General features: G+C 39.5%; 1 protein-coding gene across 3 annotated transcripts in view; it reads right to left on the minus strand.

The window, feature by feature from the left end:
- The window catches only part of LOC139640954 (probable phospholipid-transporting ATPase IA), a 40,704-nt gene extending 15,068 nt beyond the window's left edge, over positions 1-25,636 (minus strand). For 2 of the 3 annotated variants that reach the window (XM_071515154.1, XM_071515161.1), the window contains exons 1-22: positions 25,405-25,636; positions 21,519-21,633; positions 20,259-20,358; positions 20,057-20,155; positions 19,391-19,436; positions 19,047-19,087; positions 18,850-18,923; positions 14,391-14,460; positions 13,581-13,708; positions 11,873-12,150; positions 9,887-10,014; positions 8,927-9,004; positions 7,769-7,857; positions 7,520-7,592; positions 7,312-7,417; positions 6,026-6,108; positions 5,540-5,589; positions 3,603-3,672; positions 3,350-3,434; positions 2,514-2,653; positions 1,103-1,241; positions 913-977 (exon numbers count right to left, since the gene is read on the minus strand). In XM_071515154.1, coding sequence (XP_071371255.1) covers positions 913-977; positions 1,103-1,241; positions 2,514-2,653; positions 3,350-3,434; positions 3,603-3,672; positions 5,540-5,589; positions 6,026-6,108; positions 7,312-7,417; positions 7,520-7,592; positions 7,769-7,857; positions 8,927-9,004; positions 9,887-10,014; positions 11,873-12,150; positions 13,581-13,708; positions 14,391-14,460; positions 18,850-18,923; positions 19,047-19,087; positions 19,391-19,436; positions 20,057-20,155; positions 20,259-20,358; positions 21,519-21,633; positions 25,405-25,450 — 2,103 coding nt within the window. In that variant the 5' untranslated portion in view covers positions 25,451-25,636. Of the gene's footprint in view, positions 1-912; positions 978-1,102; positions 1,242-2,513; positions 2,654-3,349; positions 3,435-3,602; positions 3,673-5,539; positions 5,590-6,025; positions 6,109-7,311; positions 7,418-7,519; positions 7,593-7,768; positions 7,858-8,926; positions 9,005-9,886; positions 10,015-11,872; positions 12,151-13,580; positions 13,709-14,390; positions 14,461-14,970; positions 15,045-18,849; positions 18,924-19,046; positions 19,088-19,390; positions 19,437-20,056; positions 20,156-20,258; positions 20,359-21,518; positions 21,634-25,404 lie in introns of all 3 variants that reach the window. The other variant, XM_071515169.1, reaches the window with a different exon arrangement.
- Between the last annotated feature and the right edge of the window lie 406 nt (positions 25,637-26,042).

Below are 26,042 nucleotides of genomic sequence, written 5' to 3' on the forward strand. Positions count from 1 at the left end.
TGGACCCAAATATGAGAATATTTTTATTGTTAGGTATGATTTTGTCCAGAACTCCATGACTATCTGTATTGTAAATAGAGAGATAACAGAGTAACTATGATCAGAACAGTCATTCCTCTACATTCTCTAATTGTGTTAACTTCTTGTAAATGAAATAATGAACCTTGATATGCCACACCTGATCATTTTTGAGTGGTCTTTTATTGTGAGCAGCCCAAGGCACACCTGTGCAATAATCATGCTGTTTAATCAGCATCTTGATATGCCACACCTGTGAGGTGGATGGATTATCTTGGCAAAGGAGAAGTCACTGACACGGATTTAAACAAATTTGTGAACAAAATTTGAGAGAAATAAGCCTTTTGTGTGCATAGAAAAAGTCTTAGATCTTTTATTTCAACTCATGAAAAATGGGAGCAAAAAAAAAAGTGTTGCGTTTATATTTTTGTTCAGTATATATGTTCGGAGGGTGTCTCCATTTAATTAACTCGACTCCACAACACAGGCAAGTGGCAACAGTCTGAGTCTTGTGCTTCGGTTATCTCACTAAATCATGCTGCGCTACCTAGAACGCACATGGTTTTGTTTACATAATGATCAAGTAAATATTGAGGTAGAAAAAAAGGAAAATGTGGATACTTTTTAACCAGGACTCAATTTGATGGATGAAATGTATGTAAAATGGAAACTATTAGACCTATAATGCTGCTATACCAGCTGCTATAACAAAACAAATCGGTATGACCGATCGGTACCGGCAGATATGGCTCATAGACGATCGGCGGCAAAAAACGTTATCGGGGCATCTCTAATTTCTATATGTTGGCGAGGTGCCCCCACCCTCTTCACATAGTCACGGTCAAGAGTTCCACCCACCTTCAAAATCCCACTTTAACCCTTGGTGTTACTTACATCCAAAGTGTCTTCGTTGATTACCAAGAGACTCATGCTTTTCTTGAGCAGACTACAGGAATAACCTGGAACATGAGTTCAAGAAAGAGTGTTAGAGATGAGATGTGAGCCATCTAAAGGTCTAACGGCACAGGGAGAGACATGATCGAGACAACTGGAAGTGTGTGTGATGTGCCTGTGTGCCCCGTACCTATGTTGATGGCCGTCTCCTGCTTGTCCCCGGTGAGGATCCAGATCTTGATGTGGGCCTTCAGCAGAGTCTCGATGGTCTCGGGAACCCGGTCCTGCAGCTTGTCCTCTATGGCTGTGGCTCCTAGCAACTGTAAATTCTGTAGGAAATAAAATAGGTGTAACGGCATCAAAGATATTTTACAATTTCGCCGTTTCGCTGTAGAATTCATCTGAGTTATCAGTGTGACAGCTTGGTACGTCTCTTGATGCCTCAGGCCAGGATCGAATGGGATGCTTTTTTGAACACATCGCTAATTTTTCTATTATTCACTCACAACAAATGCACATGTCCTCTAAACTATATGCCTGATGTTTATGCAACAAGATCAGATCGAGAGAAAAAAAAATGAGCAGTGCCTGGAGGGAAGTAAGCAGCCTCTTACAGTTTCCTGGTGAGTAACATTGACTTTAGCTGCATCCTCAAATTAGGAATCAGCTCCTCTTCTTGAAGAGCAAACAGAGCAACTAAACTGACTCTCTTGTCCATTTTTAATTTTAACAACACCATTTTAACAATGTTGTGTTACTAATTAGATAGTTGCATAGCAACAAGAATGATGTAATGCTCCTTGCATCTTTAAGCCCTTGTTCTCTCTATTACTAGCGACGCTCACAGCTGCGCTTTGTGTTTGAGCAGGAGAAAAAAGCCTCCTATCTGATCACAGCCCAAAGGAATAATCAAAGTCATTGATTACTTTGACATATAAAAGAAACATCACGCTTCATGTGCTTGGATGTTAGTCAACCATAATGTGGCGGTTTCTGTTTCTGTCTCATGAGGACTTTACAAACTCCAGGCAACTTTCAAGTCTTTGTAACACAAACAAGCTTCCACTTAACATTTGTTGTTCCTGGTAGGGCTGAACGAATCTGAATCTCTTAAAAATTGTTTGATAAATTAACAATAATAATAATAAATTCCATTTATGTATCTCATTTGCAGGGGCAAATCTCAAAGCACTTAAGCAAAAATATAGAAATGATAGGGAAAAAAGGGGTTAAAACTATTGGAGAGTCAATAGAAAAAGCTTATAGTAAAAAAGCATTTAAAGGCCAGTTTTAAAAGCATCAATGGCAACAGTGGTTCTGAGGTGGTCGGGGAAAGAGTTCCAAAGGCGTGGGGCAAATGAGCAGAAGTCTTGATTTCCCATCATCCAGAGGGTGTAGGTGGGATGTGGAGCAGCGGGGATTGACTAGAGCGCACGGAGCATGGAGGTTCATGGATGGTGATGAGGTCACTGAGGTAAGTAGGGCTTTGGCCATTAAGGCAAATCATTAATTATGTTCGTAATTCATCGGTAAAAGCACCGTGGGGCAGAGACAATCTGTACTTGTTCTCCTTGTTCCTGTTAATTCCAGTGGTTACCAACCCTCTCGATGAGCTCGTAGCTCTCCTCCATCTTCACAGCTCTGTCGGTAAGGGAGATTGATGCTCGCTGGTACAACTCAGACCATTCCGAGTAGTTTTCCTCTGAGATGTCAGCTACTGCATAGCATAAGGTCCTTAGTCCTGAGAAGGAAAGGGATGGGTGTTAAAAAGATTTTTGCCATACACGCCCGGCATGGAAAGGTATCAAGTGTCAAAATGGTGGATTAGAAAAGTAGAAAATGTTTTCTTCTGCTGACAGGACTAAGGACAGTCCTAAGAGAAATCAACTGAGCTTGGCTAAATTTAGATTAAATATTTTTTCTCTTTTGCATAGTGCCTTGTGCTTGTCAAAAAAATAACACTTAAGATCTGGCATCTAATCTGAAGTATTGGCACTACTATCAAAAAATGTCCGACAATACCCAGCCCTAGTTCCCATCATAAATGCCTCAGGTGAAACAGTACTAGAAAAAGTGATAGGAATGGAAAGACTCTATCTTAGTAATAACTAACCAACAGCAGCATTTATTTGCCATGCTAGCACAAGACGATCGGGAACTGAGGTATTTCTCTGAAAATTACATGCAAGGCATTCCAATTAGTTTTATTAGCTTTACTAAGTGTTTGGTATGACTCACATTTGATTTTCAGAGAAATGCGTTGGTTTCCACATTAGCTTTTACTACTATCGCAAATGAATGCAAACTGGAGCCTCCTTCCAGTTTTAAAAACTGTAACAGACATAAAACTTTTTAAGCTGCAGACTCATTTGATCATTACATTTAATATAAGTTTCCTACCTGACAAATGAATGGGTATTAGTGTGACAGAACCTACCCTCTGTAGCAAACTGCTCCAGGTGGATCAGGGTAACTTCTCTGTACTCTGAACTATCTGCCAGCCTCTCATAAATGACAGAATCCTATTGGAAGGCACAAAGAAACAAAAAGGTTTGTAGAGTCCACACTCGGTATTAATGTCCAAATGCAGTTTCAGTGCGAACATTCCACGAAAATAAATCTGATTCTGAAGCTGAGAATAAGAATGAGCAACAATAAATACAGATGTTGTGGAGACATTTTGTACTCACTGCTCCCTTGCAGTACAGCCGAATTTGCCTAGATGGGGTGCGCACGATTATTGACATCCTTTTCCTTGCACTACAAAAGGATATGGAAATAATATGTAGTCATATATCTGCAGGTAATAAGGTAATCTAAGGTAATCAGATGAGTGTAAAAAACACATCAAAAACACATCACACACCAGTACGTCATAACCAATGCAATAAGGTTGGGAAGACACAGTAAAAGATACTCAGGATTGGAACAGTGTTGACTAGGGATGCTGTGATCGGCCACCGAGATTGGACGATTTTCATTATACAAGAAAAACAAAATCCATGCCATGTAAACAACATCCTGGGTTCAGCCCAGGACCTTTGTCGTATGTTATCCCCCTCTCTTTGTCTATTTCTACTTTGAAACTCTACTCAAAAAAAGGCCATTCCACTGGCTTGTTCAAAGACCAGATTACAAAACTTAGTTTTCATTGCAGTGTGAGTGTTATTGTGTTGAAAGTGCGTGTTTTAATCACTTTGTGGGTTTGACTGTTGGAAGTTTGTATTGGCCCTGTTGTTGTGCATTCGAGTGCAGCTCTCAATGCAGCTGTGGGGTCCGTAAAGCTCTACAGTGAAGTGACAACATTTTGAACGCAACCAAGTCATGATGGCAAAAACTCGAAAATAAGGTTCAAAATAACCTGAATTACAATTGTAACAATGCATTATGTAATAACACCGCAATCTACCACATTTTGTAATACACAGCCTGAATGCAATATGTAATAAATTTCCCCGCATTTTGTAATAAATTATCACATATTGCGGTGGTTATTTGTCATACACAGCGGCAATTCAAGGTACTTTACAAAGATTAAAAGATTTATAAGAACAATGGATAAATAAATAGTGGTGTAGATAAAAACAAGATTTCAAATAAGTTTAACTTTTTTTAAAGAACTCAAATAACTCAACTTAACTAAAAGCATCCATGAACAGTTTGGTTTTGAGTCCTGATCAATCAATCAATCAAGTTTTTATTTGTCAGGTGTAATCATTCAGGTACAATCACAGTGAAATGTAATCCTGTCAGTTCTGATTTACATACATTTTGATACATAATGCACTGTATTTTTACATTTTCATCATAAAAAAAGTGCAACTCCTGCATTTTATAATAACCACCTGTAATAATTTATTACAAAATGCGGGGAAATTTATTACATATTGTGTTCAGGCTGTGTATTACAAAATGCGGCAGATTATTACAAAATGCGGGTGTTATTACATAATGAAGTGAAAATGTATTACATTTTGTCGAGTTATTACATAATGCGGTGTTATTACATAATGCGTTGTTACAATCCTTTAAAACTCCATTTACACCTGGTAACAAAATGCAATTTGTCTGGACATCTTAACTGGATAAGGAAGGATGTTAGTGCAAGGTATAAATGCACAACGTGTGCACTGCGATGGGAACATGATGGGAGTCAGCCAGGTGGAAATGCAACCTATACAGTCAGGCTGCACAATTGACCATATTAATCAAGACTACGATTACGGTCATGGCGATATGGTAATAGTAAAAGTCGCGATTATTGCATTCCATTTAATAGGCTACTCCCGCTGTGTCAAAATCACTTAGTTTAAAACTGCTCTAAACCACTGCTCTAAACAGCAGATTAGCGTTGAGTGAACTGGCAAATCAGAGGCTTCCACATTATATGACCAATTCACTCTCTCAGTCATACTCTTGAATGTTTTACAGTGTAATTTTTTTGCGAATCCTCCCATGCTACACAGATCAGTATTGGTATTAGCCATTACTTTTAGCATGGGATTGCATTAATCGTTATCGCCCCCAAAACCCAGATCGGAGCATCCCTAGTTTTGACTACAACTTGACAACCAAAAAGACAAATACCGTCATAAGAAAACAACAAAATATTAATGACTATGGTTACCTTGTGAATTCAAGGACATTCAGTAACTCAAACCTCTGCTCGACTCCAAACTGTAAAAAAAATAAAATCAAATTAAAAAAAATAAATGGTGCACATCAATTACCTTGCATAGCATCAGCCAGAATGAACCATTTGTGCTATGAAGAAGTCATGGTGAAGTCATTGTCCAAGCAGTATGTTCTATCAGTGTTTTCTTTAGAAATTTGGGTAGCAGTGGAGAGGGTTTGATCTCAGATCTAATCCTATTATCAGTTCCAGTACCTAGTGTGGCTGAAAATTCAAATCATAAAAAATGGTATACATGTACTCAATTTGCCCTGTATGTTTTGGGTGAGCAATAACCCCAGATGATAAATTTGGGTCTTTATCGTACGATTTTTCTCACAGTGGGAAATTACTACTGCTGAGTGAATACAGGGGGAAAACTCCACATTAACCATTGACTTGGGATTCAGTCATAATAATAATAAGCGAGATCCAACTTACAGCCTGTATGATGACTGAATCTGGTGTTCGGCCAGCAAATACAAAACCCAGACTGCTAGCGGCTCTCACTAATGCTCCTTCATCTTCGGAGTAGGGGATGGAGAAGAAGAAATACAGAGAGAGGTGAAATCCAAATGTGCAGTGAACTGTCAGTGGCTACATTTACATGCAACGAGTAACTCGGCTATTGGTCATACTCTGAAGTCGTATTCGGGTTAAACTGTTGACATGAAAGTTTGATAAACTGTTGACATGAAAGTTTGATAAACTGTTGACATGAAAGTTTGATAAACTGTTGACATGAAAGTTTGATACCCTGTGACTGAGTCTCCCTGTTGCTATGAATAAACCAGCTAACAAAATATCCCTGTCCACCTGTTTTGTGCTGCCCACAGATTCAACCTGCAAAAAAAGTATGAAGCAGATGTGGCTGGCAGATACCCCCCCATATTGGACTAAGCAATAGGTTACTTCTGATATAGGGGGAAACTATTGCTGCCACCATGTTTTGTATTGACATCCAGGGTTCCGACACATTTTCAATTAAAAAATTCCATACTTTTTCCAGACCTTGATTGTGTCTGGTGTTCAATATGATTTACGCAGATAGACATCTTGCCCCTGCTAACTAGGTCACATCACTGTATAGATGAAGATTGTTCTTCACAGCCACAAATATCAGAATATGTGAGATGATTGGCAGGGTTCCTACACGGTTTCCATTTTAAAATTCCATATTTTTCCCAGACCCTACGTTCTCGACCGGATTTGATTTTGGTGGGTATTTGATATAATGCATGCTGACAGCGGCTGGGTAATAAGAGCGTCCCTCTATCTGAACATTATTCTTCACATCAACAAAAACTGTGGACTCAAAGTGGCTCTACAGCAACATAAAAGCTAGAATTATGTGTGTATCGGACCTGAACCGCAACATTTTTTATACTTTTCCAGACATTTTTTCAAATTCCCAAACTATTCAAGACCTGGAAATGATCAAATTCATTTTTAATACTTTTCCAGACTTGCGTAGGAACCCTGTAAATATAAATAAACAATATGTAACAATATAAATAATAATTTTGACTTTCTCATTGAGTTGTGTGAACTAAATTAGCACCATTGTATAAATCTTTCATGCAATGGCCACGCAGCATTCAACTTTAGTATGGCATTTTTACCACGTGCACACAATATTATCATGATTGTGGGCTGTTGAGGTCAAAATGCAGTAGAGCTGTTAGCACAAGTAGTCTTGCTAGTAGCCTTAAGCTAATGCTTTGTACCTGGAGAGGAAGCCTGATAGACAATGCCGTCCTCTGTCTTTTCAGGAACAGCAGTGTGACACACCGCCATCATGGTTAAAAATTCCTGGATGACAGGAGCTGTGGCCTGGACACACAAGCAGATACATTATTTGTGCCTTTGTGATTTTCACAGCTACATTTGGTCTTACTGTGGGCGGTTGATGTTCTGTTGATGTTCCAAGCTTACATGATTGGTCTGGAGATTCAGGAGCAAGGTAGAGTCATTAAAGCATCCCTCGTCCGCCACCTCAAGTTTATGCCTTCACAAAACAAATGTGTATCCGTGTATATTATTGTTTAATGAAACGAAAAGATGTGACAAATATTTTCAGTGTCTGATCTATCAAAGTTCAGATCAATATTCTTTACAGGGATCTAGAGTTGAGGCTGATACAAAGGTGCTTAAATACAGTTCATGAATTCAAGTCGGTCTTACCCATAGTCGACTCCAGCAATGGTGCACTTCTTAAACTGCATCACATTGCAGGTCAGAGTCCCCGTCTTGTCGGAGAAGATGTACTTGACCTGCAAGTCATGATGCAAAAGAACTGTAAATTTCACTACAACTCCCCTGGACCAGCACAGATTGATGGATTAAGGGAAATATACCATGGATATTCAAAAGAATAGAAAAGAATACAATATTCCTTCATTATCACCTCAGACACAATTAAAGGATAATACCGGTGCTTGTGCCAACCACCTAGGTTGTCCCTATCCTTTCCATTATTCCTGCTATTATCTGCACAAAGTCAGCATATGTGGAGATATCAGGGCTCCTTTTACTACCCTCAGAAGAAGCCATTTGCTGCCATGACAATTTTTTGGGGGCATTTTGCTTTATTAGATAGAGACAGGACAGGAAAGACAGGGCAGAGAGAGGGGATGACATGCAGCAAAGGACTGGCCAAGTCCTTTGCAAAAGTCAAAAAAAGTCAAAAGTCAAAAAGTCAAAAGTCCCATATTCTACACTTTCCAGTGTTTTATTTTATGTCTTGAGGTCCATTCAAAGCTGTGTGTGTGGTGTCATGTACCAAAAACACTCTCAATCCATTTTTACATGTTCATTTTCCAGCATCTCTCTGAGCCTTACCAAGGCCGTTTCTGTTGCTTTGAGGCTCATTAATATTAACAACCCCTCTGTTCTGATTGGCTAACCATTTCAAGAGTGAAACGTGACATACCACTTTTTCTTATTTATATGCAAAAGTTATGCAGCAAGATGCTCTAAAATCGAATCAAATTATCTACTACGTAGCTACGGGTAGTTATTGTGTTCAGAAGAATGTATCTACAGACAAACAGACACCACCATGATGACATAATGTCCCGCATACCATGTACCATATGGATACACATAAAAATCTAAATACATTTGGCCTGCATTGCAAAATGATTGGGGTAAATGTAAACTAGTTGTAGACAGTAAATGGGCTATAATTCTAAATGACAATGGTACTGTCCTTTAAAAAGATAACTTCAGTTATCAAGTCAGAGTCTGACGATTGTAGGAATGAAAGGAATTTTTTTTTTTTTTATACTGATGATGGGTTAACGTGATGGATTATAATATTCACCAAATGGCTTAAAGTACCTGGCCAAGCTCCTCATTAAGGTTGGATGTCCTTGCCATAGCAGAAGTGTCTGTGGGCTCATGATGCATATCTATGTCCTGCAGAAAGACAACATAATAATAGTTAGTTAGTTAGTTAGTTTATTTTTATTTCTGTGTCATGCTAAACATCTGGCCCATCCCACATGGGATTACAGGACACCACCATTTTATAAAACATACATCTTCCGGTGATACATTTAAGAGCCAAAAAAAAAAGAAGTAAATTACCACATTACAAAGTACTACTATATTCTTTCAAATAACATATTTGAAATGATAGGTTTCAAATGAACAATACACTGAAAAGAACTGCTACCAACTTACAGTTTATCTTGATAAAGAGCTTTTTTTCTCATCTCCCAGGCTTTCTCCAGGTAACTAGCTAATCTAAATGTTTCATAAGCAAACAGCCAACTCAATCTTTGTGCATCATCCATATTTACAAAATCAATATCTGTTTTTATCTTACTAAACAAAGTATTCCACAGTTCCCAGTAAAAAGGGCAATAGAAAACAAAGTGAAACTCATTTTCTATATCAGTCAAACAGCACATTGAACAAAGCTCAGCTGGGCACATAAGGCTCTTTGCTTTTTAGATAAATTATATACAACATAATTCTCAGTACCATATTCATATTTTATCATCCTCAATATACGCATGTTTGGTAATAATAATAGAAAAAATTGGTTTGCTTTGCTCTGCAAGATACCAACACAAAGATAACTAATCTTGAAGCATGATAGAATACACCTTCCTATCAGATGTAATGGCACAAACAAAAACTATTCACCAAAATGAATGACTGAAAAGCAGAATCGCTTTGCATGTGCTCAATTTATGTTTCCCAATTCCTATGTTGGATGATTGGCTCTGTGATAATCTATCATGTGTGTTGCGTTGGTCTCAGGTAACCAGGGCACCAGTGCTGATGTCTCACCCAGTTGATGAAGTAGGCCTGGACAAACTTGATGACTTCCAAGGTGACCAGGAGGCTGATGGGGATCAAGTTGTTGAACAGGATGATGAAAGTCAGGAAGTTCAGGCAGAAGTTGGCAGCACTCCCATCTGTTGGGGTTCACATTAATACAAATAAGAAGGACAAAAAGGACGGATGTCAGAAAATCCACATATTATTCAAAGGTGCCACAAGCCACTACAGAATAGCACATCAATACATTGGAGTGCTCGTCCCAACTAGAGCCCAGGTTGACTGATTTGGTGTCAATTCGTCTTCTGCCACCTTGAAAGCAAATTCTGGCTTCAGAATATGAAAACCCTGAAGTACTTTTTCAGGAGTCTAATTCATCTAAAGTGATTCTAACACCAACAAGTACATTACAGTGATATCAATGGATGTATTAAATGTTTAACATCTACAAACTTAACACTATTAGTGGGATTTCTCGTCTAAAAATCTATTTGGATAGATAAAACACAACTAAAGCAAGAAGGCACAATGACCATACAGAGCACATTTACCTGGAGCTGGTAACAAACCAGTGGCAGAGAGATGCAAAGCAGACTTAAATCAATTGAATGACACTGATATTGAAAGATGACAGAAAATAGAAATATTATCTTTGCCTTAAGGAATCTATGTAGAATATGTTGAACTTTATTTCCTCTATTATATTGACACTAAATCTAAATTCTAACATTTTCATTCATCGCTTGGACACAACTTGGATGGTACTATCTACCACTAAAATACAGCTCACCACCAAATTATAATAATTTTATGGGTGGGTGGGTTATAGGGCTTGTGGAAGCCCTCAAGGACCTGGAGTAGGGCTGGGCAATAATTCAATATTATCGTTTATCGTCTTTCCGTGGAATCATATTGTGATGATATGAAGATATTTTAATATCGTGACACACATTTCTGATGTCTAAATTGATGATGGTGCGCAAATTTTACTTAAAAACTCTGATAAAATGAGGTATGGTAGGAATATTATTAAATTTCAGTTTTGTTTGACACCACACCTAACATCACCATTCGGTTCAATGAGAAGAACATTCATTTAATTATTTAACGTGATTTTGCATACATGAACCATATCGTGATATATATTGATATCGAGAAAAATCCTTATGATTATCATGATATTGATTTCAACCATATCGCCCAGCCCTAACCTGGAGTATCACAGGGTTTAAAAATACTACCTTCTACAGAGGCTTTGCAGTCAACCATCAGCCATGTATGGTGCCATCTAGAGGTCCACTGAAGAATTGGCTGTATGCAAATATTGGCTAAATATACTGTATAACAAACAGGCTAGAAAAAAAAGAGGTACATGAACAAGCTTGTTGTGTGTGTGTATGTAAGTAAATTCATTTTCATTAAAACAAAAGCGAGTAGTGTGATAATGTAGATTTGTGTCTAAATTTAGGTTACTGTAGCCCTGTCGATATGTCCCTACCATGGGTGGGTATCTGTTGTCTTAACAAGCTAAAAGCGTTTTGATAGGCTCATGACTGGAGCAGGGATAATCTCCACCAATCACAAGCGACCATTTTTACCCCACGTGGGTGTGTGTTTTACTGTGTGGGCTGTGTAAGAGCATAGCACAAGATTTTGTATGGATCACATTATCATAGGGCCAACATGATGGAGATAAAAAAGGGTAAGAGAAGCACGCGTGTGGATGACCGGGAAAAACAGAACAAAAATATGACATTATATAAAAATAAATAAATAAAACAAAATAAATCAGATGTGTCAGTGATGATATGATCAGCTCCCAGTCAAAAAAATAACACAGAAGTTAAAAATGTCTATTGAATTCTGTTGAGATCGCTGAGTTGTAGATTTACAAACCAAATCAGCTGTTCACAGCCATTGTAGACCAAGAGCTGAGGACCTCTACTATAGTCTACAGAGGGTGCGTTATGTCACCTTCCAGGGTATAACACTCACAGTTGAGGTCCATGTACCAGGCGTAGTCACCGCAGTTGTTCTTCCACAGGGTCTGTCCGGCCGAGCAGGCCAATGAGATGGCCAGCAGGCAGCCGACCAGGAACAGGATAAAGCGGTTGGTGAGTCGCTCCACACCGGACAGCTTGAGCGGCGGCCGGGTGGAGTTCTGCATCAGCTTGGTGTCGTGGCCCGTGTACACCACCAGGCCGTGCACCCACTGGGTGTTCCTCAGCTGGGCGCCGCGCAGCATGATCTGGTCCGAGCCGACTGGGAGGGAGCTGAGGGTGACAGAAAAATATACCAGCAGGGTCACAGGTTCCAGTCCCTGCAGCAGCTCATGTGTGGTCAGTCAGCACTCAGACGTCCAGTCAAATTGTCGATAAGGAAGACCCTGCACCTCTACAGGGTTTCCCATTTAACAATTATGTTTGGGCCCAGGTAAATAAACAGCTACCCAACTAAATGTTTGTTTGATGTGTGACGCACCCAGAATAAATGCTGTTAAGTTGGCATCCAAACCTGGTGTTTTTCATCCTTATAGTTTACAAAGAATTGTGCTGCATGTAGCATGTCAAATTAATTGTGATAGCTTGGTATAATTACCATAATTACCATAAATGATGTCACACCTTCGAACATGGTTCCCTTTGTGCCGTAAAGCAATGTAGTACATTCCCTCCCAAATCTGACCCGCGGGCACACACTGTAAAATGCGGTGTGGAGGCTGGTAGAGGATGCCAATCTCGTTGATGGTGATGGTCTCTTTGTTGGTGATGGTCTCGATGTTTATAGTAATTATACTAATGTCTCAAAATGAATGCACTAATGATTCATATATATGTTAAAATGCTACACAAAGCACCTTTAATGCTGTCAAGCACTGATAGCATGTGTGTTTTCTGTGTCGGACCCCAAGAAGACTAGGTGAGGTCATGGTGTGAGCTAATGGGGATCCGAATAAACAAACAAACAAAGCATGTTACTGAAGTACAATGACCATAATTCATTGCACCTATCACACAGTGCATGGTGTTGGTTGAAGAGATAACACACTTGTAATTATCTGTATATTTGCCATATTTTATAAATATGTTATATTTGCTTCACAAAAATAGCGATAATCAGATGGGAGTATAAAAGTTAGCCAAGTTGGCCACAGTACCCATATTTCATGGACTGCAGTACCTCTCTTACAGTTGCTATCACAGCAATGAACTAGATGGCACTGTTTGATTGGGCCAATAATGGATGGTTTGCCTCTTCTTATGTCTGCTGATACATACACAAAGTTTGATCCTGTTACGTGATCCGTTCGTACAGTAATCAGTTCTTCCTTGCCCCATGACCAATCTTTCCACAAAGTTTTGTGCAAATCCATCGATAACTTTTTGAGATATCCTGCTAACAGACAAACAAACAAACAAACTGCCGGAATGGGGCGAAAACATAATGATTCAGCCTTCCAAGAGCACCCCACTGTGTAATGTACATGCATTTTCAGTTCAGGACAACACAACTGAAGTAGAAACACTGGAAGTGCGTTTCATTCTGAGATGGACTGGGAGGACAAAGACATCAGCTCAGGAGGCTGAAAAGCTGCATGCACATTGGTTAATTCAAATACAGTGAAGTCCTGGGTTAGGTGAGGAACAGAGTCCACTCAGTGCATTTTCTTTTCAAGTATTACAGAGAGACCGGTTGGTCTTACCATTGGCCTTCTAGCTGGATCCGGCCCACAAAGTCATAGAGATGACGGTTGGGGTTTTCACACTCTAGCTGGCCGCTGAGCTGCAACAGACTGTTAGCGTCCTTCAGCTTGGCAGTCGCCTGAAGACCCTGTGGATGAAGTAATTTTGGAATTCCCATTCACTTTGGCTTTCACGTCCCACCACAACGTCCTCCCCAACCTCCCACTCAAATAAAAAGCCTTCGGATTAGGGCTGAACAATTAATCCGAATTTTATCGAAATCGCAATATGGCCTACTGCAATTTTCAAATCGCAGGAGGCGCAATATCTGTTAATGGCAAAATGTGTCAAAATACCATTTTAAATGAAATATTGTGGTGCTGCAGAGATGTCCTGGCCTACACATCATATTCTACAGATTTAAGAAAATATCTTTGTTTGATACAGATCCCCGCAAAAATTGCACCATAATCATTTTAATACATTTTTCAATAAAAATGAGAATAATGATGTAAAAATGATCATTCCCTCTAATATCGCAAATCATATCTCAGTTGCAATATCAGTCAAAATAATCGCAATTAGATATTTTTTCGAAATCGTTCAGCCCTACTTCGGATCTGCATGGATCACAAGAATGACCCATTTCAGATTCAAAATTGTTCACATCGCTGAAAGGCACCGAGTTTGCAGCTTTGGATACTGCCATTTCCAGCTTTCAGTTTCTATATCATAATCCATAAAGAAATACTTGGATTGAAGTCCAGTTACAGAGAGACAGATAAATGTAAAGAGATTCAAAGAGAGTAAAACAACTGCAAGCTCCTTGCCTGTCGTATCTTCAGGTTGGTCTCCCCATCCAGGTTGGAGGTCTCGATGTAGCACATGGCATGTGGCTCGCTAGTGGTAGAAGAACAGTGGAAACATCACTCAAAACGGTTCTGCAATTAGCTAACATTAGAGAGGAGATAGTAAGTATAAAATGGGGGAAAAAAACAATTGAATGCTTATAATTTAATATTTCTATTGGTCAAATTGATGCATTCAGCATTCTCTCTGGGGATCAGTTTGTAACTTCAGCATTTGTCAGTTATTTCTCTCCATACTTCCATGACCTAAAACTGTTCTTCCTTCCTGGTTTGTTAATGTGGTTTCCTCTCCAGTTGGGCTGAAAACACGTTAAACAAGTTGGAAAATGAATTCTGCTCTATTCCTGGAAAGTGACCCATTTGTAAAATTCCCTGATTAATCAAATTCCACGAATACGGAAATCCCACAAATGGACTGCACAAAACTCCATGGTATTCCCGAAATTCCATGGCCCGACCAGTGGGAACCCTGTTGATTAGATGGGGTCGAATTCTGCATACAGCCCTAACGGAGGGAGTGAGTGATAGCGGCATCCCTGACCTGGACGATAGCATGACGAGGTCAGCAGGAAGTGGGTCCCCGTCGGAGGCTCTGACTATATCCCCCACCGTCACCTTCAGTTACCAGTTACCGTCACAACACAACAGCAGAGAGAATGGAGGACGAAGGGAAACAAACACAGAAGGAACACAGGGTAACACCATATAACCAGACAGGACACACAGTTAAGAGGTAGAGGGAGAGGGTTTGATCACAGGACAGGATAGGGATAGAGAGTAATAAGACACTGCATGAGACCAAAACTACATCCAGATGTCTGCCATTTTACCTGTAGTGTGCACTTGTCCACTTCCCTTCACGGATTTAAAAGAATTTATAAGTTCCCTTTGCACCTGGCATTAAAGGAATAGTTCACCCAAAAATGAAAATTCTGTCATCATCTACTCCCTCTCATGCCAGCTGAAACACAAGTAAAGTTTGTCCATATAACACACAGGGAGGTTGCCAGCACAACTCCATAGCAGCCTTCTCCAAAACAGCTGAAGTCAATGGGGACCAGTCCTTCAGAGTTCCAAAAAGACCTACAGTGTATTTACACCATCATTTAGTGCAAATCTTAACTACAGCTGATTGATTTGCAACAAATCATGGTGTATAGGTCTTTCTATTCACAGTGTGATTGTTTGGCTGTTTTTGTTTTGGAACCCTAAAGAACTGGTCCCCATTGACTTCAGTTGCTTTGGAGAAGTTCATTCATTCAAGTTCATTTCATTTGGCATGAGGGTGAGGGTGAACCAAATGTGTCTCTGACCACCTCTGGAGGTGGTTTGGGTGATCAGATCTTCAATGCGCCTTGGCTCTATTTACTCCTGGAATTATTTTAGTTTTAGTCTGCAGATACACCAACCCAATTCCTGTTTCATGTAGTGATGTGCATGAGTGTATTCAGGGAGAAAGGCTGAAACTTGCAACACAGGGAGGTACAGCAAGATACAATACTAAACTAAGAACTAAGAATGAAACTCCAAAATCATCAGCCAAATCACTTTGCCAATCAAGAGAATATTGTGTATTATGTACTCAGAAACTTTGTCACAAATCAGACTAGAACAAAAACTTAAACTCAACATACTTTGAATGTAGGCCTTTGAATCCAAAGTACCAAAGGATGATCACCACTGTCAGAATACAGGATGTTTTCTACACCAAGTAGGACCATCTATTACCTACACAAACAATGACCAGTGTTTAATCAAGCCTCTCCAAGTATGATTGCTGATGTCTCAGTCTTATCCTGTGATACTTCAACTCAGTAGAAAACTTTCATTTTTTTAATGCACATAGCTTTGTAGGAGCTTATGAACCACCAAAATTGACCTCTCTGGAGACCTAAGCTTAGCACCACTTTCTTACTTTTATGAAAGTAAGTTGAAAACCCAAAGCTAAAAGTCATACTTCAAACACATCTACAACAAGCACAGATCCTGTACGACCCACAGCACGTGTTCAATTCTATGCACTGAAGCACTGCGCAGTTAAATTACCTAATTTCACTAACGTTACTTCAATACCACAAGATGATGTCACCTATCGTTTAAGTTTGTAGGGCAGCGAAGACGAGTTACTGTCTACAAATCCCTGTTACTGACTGTGGAATGTTAAGTTTCACTTTTGTTTTCACACCGGGAGACTCTGTGGATTGAGTTCAATGCTGCTGGTCTGCTGTCTGTACATCTCCAAATTACAGACATGACGTGATGCAGTCAGGTGCATTAGAGATTAGGGCTGTAGCCGAGATCGCCTTGGTCGAGTCCAAGTCCAGACTGAGTCATTGGTGAATCGAGTCCGATGCAAGACCAAGACCGAGGGGGGTCGAGACCGAGTCGAGACCAAGACCGCAAAACTACGAGTCCAATTCGAGACCAATACCATAGTAATGTGTTATCCAAGGCTACCATTGTATTTATTGACTAAAATTGCATATTTTTGTTTATTGCCTAAAATAGAAGGGAGGTTTCTAAAGACATTTCAACAAAATTAGCATAGCATTAGCAACACCAATCAGCAGTCACTAAACCTTTCAGTGGGCACATAACTTTATCAACTGTGAAAAGTGTATCATTCGCTGCTGGTCACTTTCTTAGAAGAGATTATAATTATAAAAACAATAATATTATGTAACGTTAATTCATCCGAGACAAATTCAAGACCGAGTCATATTCACTCCCGAGACCGATTCAAGTCCGAGTCATATTAACTACGAGTCCGAGACGAGACCAAGACCGTCCAAAATCGGTCTGGAGACCGAGACCGGACTCGAGTACTACAGCCCTGTTAGAGATCGATTTAGATCCATTTCTATACAGACCAACTTTTGATTTTGTGCCTCTGTATGGGGAACACTGCATCTCACAGTCAAAAACGCCCTCTAGAGGCCATCTGATAAAGTGCTTCATCTCACTAAGCGTTACCTGACTGACTGACTGACTGAACTGAATTTTGCTTGTGATGCCCTCAGCTGCGCCATGGGAAAAAGCATGAGTAGGTCCAGTTAATATTATTTCTTACTGTATCCCAGATCATACTTTTCAAGAGGTAACTTTGTCCATTTGCAATTATTGAGAGTAAAGGAAAACTCCCCCTCAGATACTCTTATACTGTTAGATATCATAAATCTTATTTTGCGATAAAGTGTTATAATTTACTTTTTTGGTGTACCCACTTTGCCTCAACCTGCCTTGTTCAGTTAGTGTTTGCCACGTTCCCAGAATGCCTTTCAACAGAGAATGGGCGTAAACTTGTTGCTTTCAATCAAATGTAGGTGTACAGGCATATAAATAGCTTGAAAGTGTGATCATTCAACTGGGGATTATAGGAGTAAATGAAGAGAGTGATAGCAACAGCAATAGCATAGTCAAAGTAAGAGAGAGCAAAACACAACAAGTCCTGTGGCTGCATTGTATTCTGGTCACCGGCCGATCGATCGGTGCATCTCTAATAATAATCAGCTGTGTAAGCTCTGGAAAATGGACATTTGTGTTCACTGAAAATGTTCCTTTTTGTTTGTGTAATGGTGAGGGGGTTGGGGGGAGGGGGTGGTCAGTTTTTTTGAATTGTAAGAAGGGGGGGCTCCAAAGAAGCTTTCTATCCTTCTACTTCTGGATCTCACTGCTGCATTTGACACTGTTGATCACACAATACTATTAGATAGACTAGAAAATTGGATTGGCCTCTGGCCAGGTCTTAAATTCCACAGGGTTCCACAGGGCTCAATCCTCGCCCCTCTTTTATTCAACCTCTACATGCCTCACAGGTTTGCATGAGACATTAATCTGTGCAATTGAATTTGTTTCTTCAAATGTACCTGGCACTTAAATATTTAAAATTTAAAAAAATGCTATTTAATTTCCAAGCTTTTTATGCAATTGAGGGTATGCACTGCCCCATTCTATGCTGTGCAATATCAAGGGAGGGGGATGATTTTTGTTCTGTTACCTGTGATTGATGTCTTGTCTTTTTTATGTATTATGCTCTGTGAGCACACAGAGAAACTCCAACTCAACTGAATTCAACTGCAAGTTGATGTGGTAATAAAATATATAACTTGAACTATCTTGACAGGACATCCCGTCATCTACGTTTGGCCAATAGCTGCTATTCAACAGTGTTAAAGTGGTTTAGGGTGGACTTTTTCCTTTAAGAGCTAGTGGGGGGGGGGGAGCCTGTCAGTGGTGACAGCAAATGCCCAGCGCAGCTAATGGAGGTTGACTGCTCCTGAATACATATGGAAGTATGCATGCTGAGCAGTGAAACAACTTTTCCAAATTGACATATACACTTTTTAAGCAGGCCTGTCTGGTCACTGAGCTCAGATCAGTTGATCTTGTTGAAGAGGCTTGATAAACATGAGGCAGCTACCTGGAGGAGAGCAGGACCGAGTCTGCTGGGATGTACTCTTTCCCAATAACCTTGACTACATCCCCCACTTCTACCTGAAAAGAACACACTAGTTACCCACATAAAATAGAATGCTCATGCTTTTATCTAGCGGTTGTCACATAACTTATCCTCAAGTGTATCTCATTAGGAATACCACTGGAGTCCCAAAAACATACCTTGGCCCAATCAACACTCTCCCATGTCCCATTTCGCAGAACTGGAGAAGGGAAGGATGAGTAATAAGAGAGAGAGAGAGACAGACAGAAAGACAGGCAAAAAGAGGTATTAATGGATTGATGCACAGACATTACTGACCCATATTATCTTTAGACTTTGATTCTATGCACCCTTTTATTCATTTACACACATAGCAATTCCAATTTAATTGTTACAAACTGCAAAAAAGCTATTGTTATTATTATTACTATGACAACCCATATTTTCTCAATTTTCTCAGAAGGCTGGGACACCTTCACTTCCATTATCAAATCTAACTCCAGAGACAGAAAGCTCATCTCACCTCTGGTTTCCTTCTTGTTGACCACACTGTCTGCTTTGTGGCGCTTCTGTTAGGAAAGAATTCAAATTTAGTGCTATATATGTTTCCATTAGCGCTGACACATGATCGACTGTATGTTGGTGATAAGCAAATATCAGGCATGCAAACACATCAGGGGTCAAAAAGGTGACATTGAAATGTTAGTATTCAAAAGCATATTTCTGGTAATTTTGCTCAGAATATATACAGTATTAGGCCACGTTAAATATTGAATTGTGATTTTTGGGTATACTTTAAAGGTTTCGTCAGAAAGTTATATAAAAAATACAGAAAATACAAACTACTTAAACATTATAGTGACTTCTGTCTTTATTTTTGGCTCATCAGTTGGTTGAAGAACAAGCAAGCCAATAACATTGTGTATGAGAAGTGGTTCAGGACTCATTTCTATTTCTATTTTAAAAAAATATTTTTTTGCAATTTTCACCCATTCCTGCAATTTTATCGCAAAAAAACACACAAAACATTGCAAATTGCATTGCAATTTTTGAGAAAAGCCGCCGCAAAATCAAGCATTTTAGGCCACAATAAAAGCAATATATCAACAAACTAATTTATTGGTGTAAACCTAATCCCCTCTTGAAAACAAAATTGGATCAAAAACAGATGCATTGCAGTCTCTCTCACCAGGTCCTCAATGATCTCCTTCACAGCAGCCACCAAGAGGATGAGGATCAACGGGACCAGGGTGGTCCACCGCCCCGTTGGAGACACATCTGGGATTTGCTACCAGGGTGGAGACGACACAGGTTAAATGACACAAATGTAATCATCTCTCTGGCTGAAGTCATTTCACGCTTTCTGGAGCGGGGTCGATGCTTTGGCCTACCTGCAGGAGAGCTATGAAGAGGAAAAAGGAGTTGGCTGCCCGCCTGAACTGAGCAAAGAGGAAGCGTGGCAGGAAGGTAAGCGCGTTGTACTTGGCAGTGCTGCTCATGGTTGGAGAGAAAAACAGAGTTAACACAACACTGAAGGGTACAGTATACTTCTAATCAAGCCGAGCCTGCCCAAAATATATAGAAACACAGTAGAACACGTCACTGCATACACATTTGTGTATAGTCGCTATGGCTTTGTATTATTTGCTAATTTCCTCTCCACGCCAGTCTAAACAAATGCAATGAACTGTAAAAGCAAATGGAGATGCTTTTCCACAAGGCAACACAACCAGTCATGTGATATTTTAGACCAAATGCATACAATCGCACAGTGGTGGCTCTTGTTTGTATAAACCTGCTGAAATTAATTTCCACAGCAAGTGTACCATGGCCTTTATGGAACAGAGAAACATGTCATCCCCAATGAATGATGCAGGCACTCATTGGGCCAATCAGTAACAACATGTATAATCTCTCCAAGTTTCATCAAAACAGGACCAATGGTTGAGCAGTTATAGCTTTTCAAAGGTTGAACTTTTGACCTTTAATTATAGCGTCCCCATCAGGCCAAGCAGTGTAAATTTTTACAACCAGAATAGTGCTAAAATGCACCATCCCTACAAGCTTTGTCAAAATTGGAACAGTGGTTTCTGAGATATCAAAATTGAGTTACACATTTACATACGTCCACCCCCACCAACCACCTACTAGCATTTTCAACTGCTCAACGATGGAAGAAGGTGCTACCTTTTCAATGCAACTGGAATTGAATTTAAGACCGATTTAAAAACCATAATGAGGGACATGCAGTCCACTGTGTTTAGGACCACTAACCCTGTTCTGGATTACCGTAAAACTTCAATTAATAGCCCGGGCTTTTATTTCCTTCAAACACTGAACTTAACCGGCCTATATTTGGGACAGGGCTGGGCTTTTAAATGAAGTTTTACGGTAACCTAAGTGTGGACATGCAGCACAAAGAAATGTGTCATTAACTGGTGAAGAAATAAAACCTTTATTAACTGGATTTAAGAAATTGTAGGCTAATCGTTTATAAGGCCTTAAATTTAGATAATTTAATTTAAGACTTTAAGTAGGCCGCAGATACCCTGTCTTAAAAAATAATAGGCTGTTTCAACAAATGCATAAATTTTCACTGCCACTTGTCTACGCAGTGATGTGCCTAAACCTATCAGTAAAGCTTAACTTACCAGACTTGGTTAGTGCAGAATTTGCTGAGTTGAGGTTGATTGATGAAAATCAGTCTGGCATCTTCAAGCTCCGCTGGAGAGTCCCTGGACAGCGTCTCCTGTGCCCTCTCATAACCTAGAAATCAGGATGGTCCATTCATACAACACATAGACATATTCCTTCTCATACATGACTATCTGATCCTTATCATCAGCGACATGCATGACTCCAATGTTCCCTAGTATGGGAAAATATGTCTCTTACTATCTACAGGGTATCTACTGGTTTCACAAGGCCAGATTTAAGACTTTTTAAATCTATAAATGTTACCTGGAATTGGATTTAAGACCAATTTAAAAATCAAAATAAAGAAACAAAGCCCATTTTTGATTGAACACAACTAATGAAACTATAAATGGGCAGAAGAAGAAAACAACAACAGGAAATTAAATGTTTAGAGCCATGAAGTCGAACATGTTTGGCATATTGTGTTAACCCTGTGCTGTATTAATCTAAGAGTGGACGTGCAAATTTAATGCCATCAGTTCGGAAGTGCAAGTGATATTACAACATCAGGAAATAAAAACAAAACTCACAATTTATGACATTTGTCTACATTTACCTTACTCTCTAAATCTGCTATGACTAAATATTAGTTACAAGGATGTTCCATGCCTTTTTATGAAAAGCCAAACCCACTGCCACACCCCCATTTGGCCAATTGGTTGAAATTGAAAAGTTAATCAATTCTTCTTTGCCCATGACCAACATTTCCCTAAAGCAGTGGTCGGCAACTAGCGGCCCACGGGCCAAAACTGGCCCGCCTGTAATAGTATCTGGCCCGCCAGATGACACTGAAAATCTCTGATCTTGCCATGCTTTGTGTCGTGGTGCCGTCGTATATTGTATTCCTTGCAAACTGCAACAACTTCGTTGCAGATTAGACAGACTGGTTTGGCGTTAATAAAATCAGGTAAGATGAATGCATACTTTTCTTTCCATTCTTCTTTGTACGTCCTACCTTCGCTGTCAACTTTTCTTTCCATTGCTTTTGACAGTGACATTTTGTCTTGCTAGCTATCAATGTTTTGCTAATGTCTCTGTGCACACAATGTAACCTCCCGCACAATAACGCGGGTAACGATGTAACGCGAGAGTAACGTACGTCGGATATCCAATCCTGAGTCCATAAAATAATTATTACAATACGTTAGATAGGCTCAAAGAAGTAGTCATTTTCAAAATGGAAATGATACACATTTATTATTAACTGTGTGGAGAGGGGAAATATGAGATTTACACACATTCATGTCTTAAAAGACAGTCTGTCGGTGATTAAAGACAGCAGTCACATTATCAGCAGGTTACTATTATAAGCTGTTTTATAACGCAGCCACAGAGTGGAGCAGGAGACAAAGCAGTAATAACACACTAATAACAGTCTGTAGCAAATTCAAGTTACTTTATTTTAAACAAATAACTTTCTTAAATTACTCTTTTGTACAATATATAATAGTATAGATTAGGAAAAAAAAGTTTTGTTTGGTAGAAAAAAAGGTTCTGTCCAAGATATTATGTTTTGGCCCACCATTCAGTTACTTGGAAAAAATTTGGCCCGAGGCCAAACGTACTTGCCGACCCCTGCCCTAAAGTTTCATGTGAATTGCGTGAATTTGTTCAGAAGTTACATGCCATACTATGAGTAGCCAGGCCCCCCTTTTGCCAATCAGTGTGAAAAATTAAAAGGTTAAATGTGCAGTATTTCTGCTTTACTTAAAGAGTAACTGAACCCCAATCTTTGGTGAAGCCTGGTGAAGACTGGTCATCTGCTATTGGCTGGTCTTTGTGCCGGGTGATGTCACCACCTGCGTTACTCTATGTATGTATGTATTAGGGCTGGGCAATATATCAATATTATATCGATATCGTGATGTGAGACTAGATATCGTCTTAGATTTTGGATATAGTAATATCGTGATATGGCATAAGTGTCTTTTCCTGGTTTTAAAGGCTGCATTACAGTAAAGTGATGTCATTTTCTGAACTTACCAGACTGTTCTAGCTGTTCTATTATTTGTCTTTACCCACTTAGTCATTATATCCACATTACTGATGATTATTTATCAAAAATCTCATTGTGTAAATATTTTGTGAAAGCACCAATAGTCATCCCTACAATATTGTCGCAATATCGATATCGAGGTATTTGGTCAAAAATATTGTGATATTTAATTTTGTCCATATCGCCCAGCCCTACTTACAACTGAACATTTAGCCCACTTCGTAGAAAATACCGAGATATATATTGTGTATCGCCATTCAGCCTAAAAATACCAAGATATGATTTTTGGTCCATATCGCCCAGCCCTAGTATGTATGTATGTAAACCTTTATTTATTCAGGGAGAGCCATTGAGAGCAAGCTCTCTTATTCAAGGACGCCCTGATTACAGCACAAGATATAAAAAACACATTACAAACATTACAGTACAAAAAAAAACACATATAAAACAATATCAAATCACATGAAAATCACAGGTTCAGATAAACAACAAGACTATGAGAAGCACGTGCAATCCCCACATAATGCATCCTCTAAAAGCGCCCTGAACTTTTCCATAGAGACAAATCGGTCCAGTTTAAGAGAGTCTACTGGTCTGTCTACTGATAGTAGAAAAACAGGACTTGTTTCTGTACAAGAAGGTTAGGTGTTCCACATGGGTCTGAAATGAAAGCCTATTGTCTAGCCAAATGCCCAAATATTTATAAGAAGACCATGCGCGGCCACGGTGGCCCCGCAAGGTTCGGTAATATGGAAATAAATACAATGCCGATCGACTCGATTGTCATGAAATAATGGATCGATTTTAATTTTTCCCACTCACAGAGCGATCGCATGGCGTCAGAAGACTTGGATTATACTACACAAGCTGTATGGAGTCATTTTATGGACATTTGTTGGACTGGACTCCATTTACTGCAGTTGTTTGGAAGAAAGCTCCTCCGGCAGTGAGCCTGGAGAACTCCTGGTGAGTTGTATGAAGGAAAAACCCTCACTTGAGTTTGTACTGGCATGAGGATGAGTAGAAAATGACTATGACTGAATTTTAATTTTTGGGCAAACTGTTCCTTTAATATAGCACCTCACACATTATAGTATCTTGATTAAAAACTGATCTTAAATTTGCGGACTGGACATAAGTATTATTCTACTAAGACACCTAAGTTCACCTAATGTTAAGACAACTTGTTGCTTAGTAGTTACTTGTAACAGGCATTGGATAGCCCAGGCTCTAGCATGGAGATAAAGTCACACCCAACTTAATAAAAAAATATTGTCAATTAAATGTTTTCTTGCTTACTGGTTGGTGTACCTGGTAAAACAGAACGTACAATACAACACAACAGGCCTACAACTTTAAGCCATGGCCACATAACCACATAGTCTTCTGTTAATCTTTCGGACACACTCTTTAATTCGGCATACACAATTCACCCTGCACAGTTTATTTCAACAAAATTTAAACTTTTATACCCGACTCGACCGTTACCCAGTCTTTCACCCAAACACGCAGTAATGGGCAGTAGCGAGGGGTAGACCAATACTTAAAAAATGAAAATGAAAAAAAATGTTGATATAAGAATTGCTTGGTGAATTATAGTTTTCTATGCCGAACTGAGAGTGGCTCCGAACGACTCAGAAAACATATTGAGTCATATTGTGTAGCTATATTTTTGCTGATATGCAAGGAAAGATTTTTGAGTTTGGCGTGACGTTGTCTTCGTGCAAGAGAGAGAGAGAGTACAGAGATATCAGGGCTAGCATGCGTCTAACAGCACCTGCTGCTAAGGCAAACTAAACAGGTTAAATGGCTTAACGTTAGCTTAGTAAGTTGTTGATCCCTACCGTCAACTCTTGAACACAGGTCCGACAGCGTTCTTTCCAGCGGCATCACTACTGCAGGTTAGCTATCTAGCTAGCATATTATCTACTACCTTCCCAAACAAACTAACGTTATATAGCAGCGCGTGCATTTGAAACATATAGAAAGTCAGGCCCCGGCCTTATTCTACAGCGACAACCCGTCTGCAAGTCCTGACAATTTCATTTGAACAGACGCTACTAATTTTCTATTGAGGAGAGTGTTTGACAGACGTTTACTTGTCAGTGGTGCACCAGTATCGGTGTAATCAAAGAAGAAGAAAAGTATAGAGGGACTTCTTCTTCTTGTCTTTTAACGGCGGTTGGCAACCAACGTCATAGGTGCATTACCGCCACCTTCTGCTTCGGAGTGTGGACCAGAGACTGAATTCTACCTTTTAATCCTGTTCGAGTAATAAAATCGAAGAAAATTCTGCAACATGCGCCACTTGATAAATTCATTATTGTCTTCATTGCAAACTACTGGATTCCCACCTCTCTGAATCCGCCTTTCATTTGTTGTATTTCCTTAATTCACTGTCCCACTGCTCTTGCCATTTATCCACTGCTTTCCTCCAAATCACTCCTTTAACTTGTGAATTACTTAATGTGTTATCTAACTC

Source organism: Centroberyx affinis, unplaced genomic scaffold, assembly GCF_046629955.1.
Source record: "Centroberyx affinis isolate AG114_WGS23_722 - 3 ecotype Tasmania unplaced genomic scaffold, CSIRO-AGI_Caff_v1 ptg000026l_1, whole genome shotgun sequence".
NCBI lineage: Eukaryota > Metazoa > Chordata > Actinopteri > Beryciformes > Berycidae > Centroberyx > Centroberyx affinis.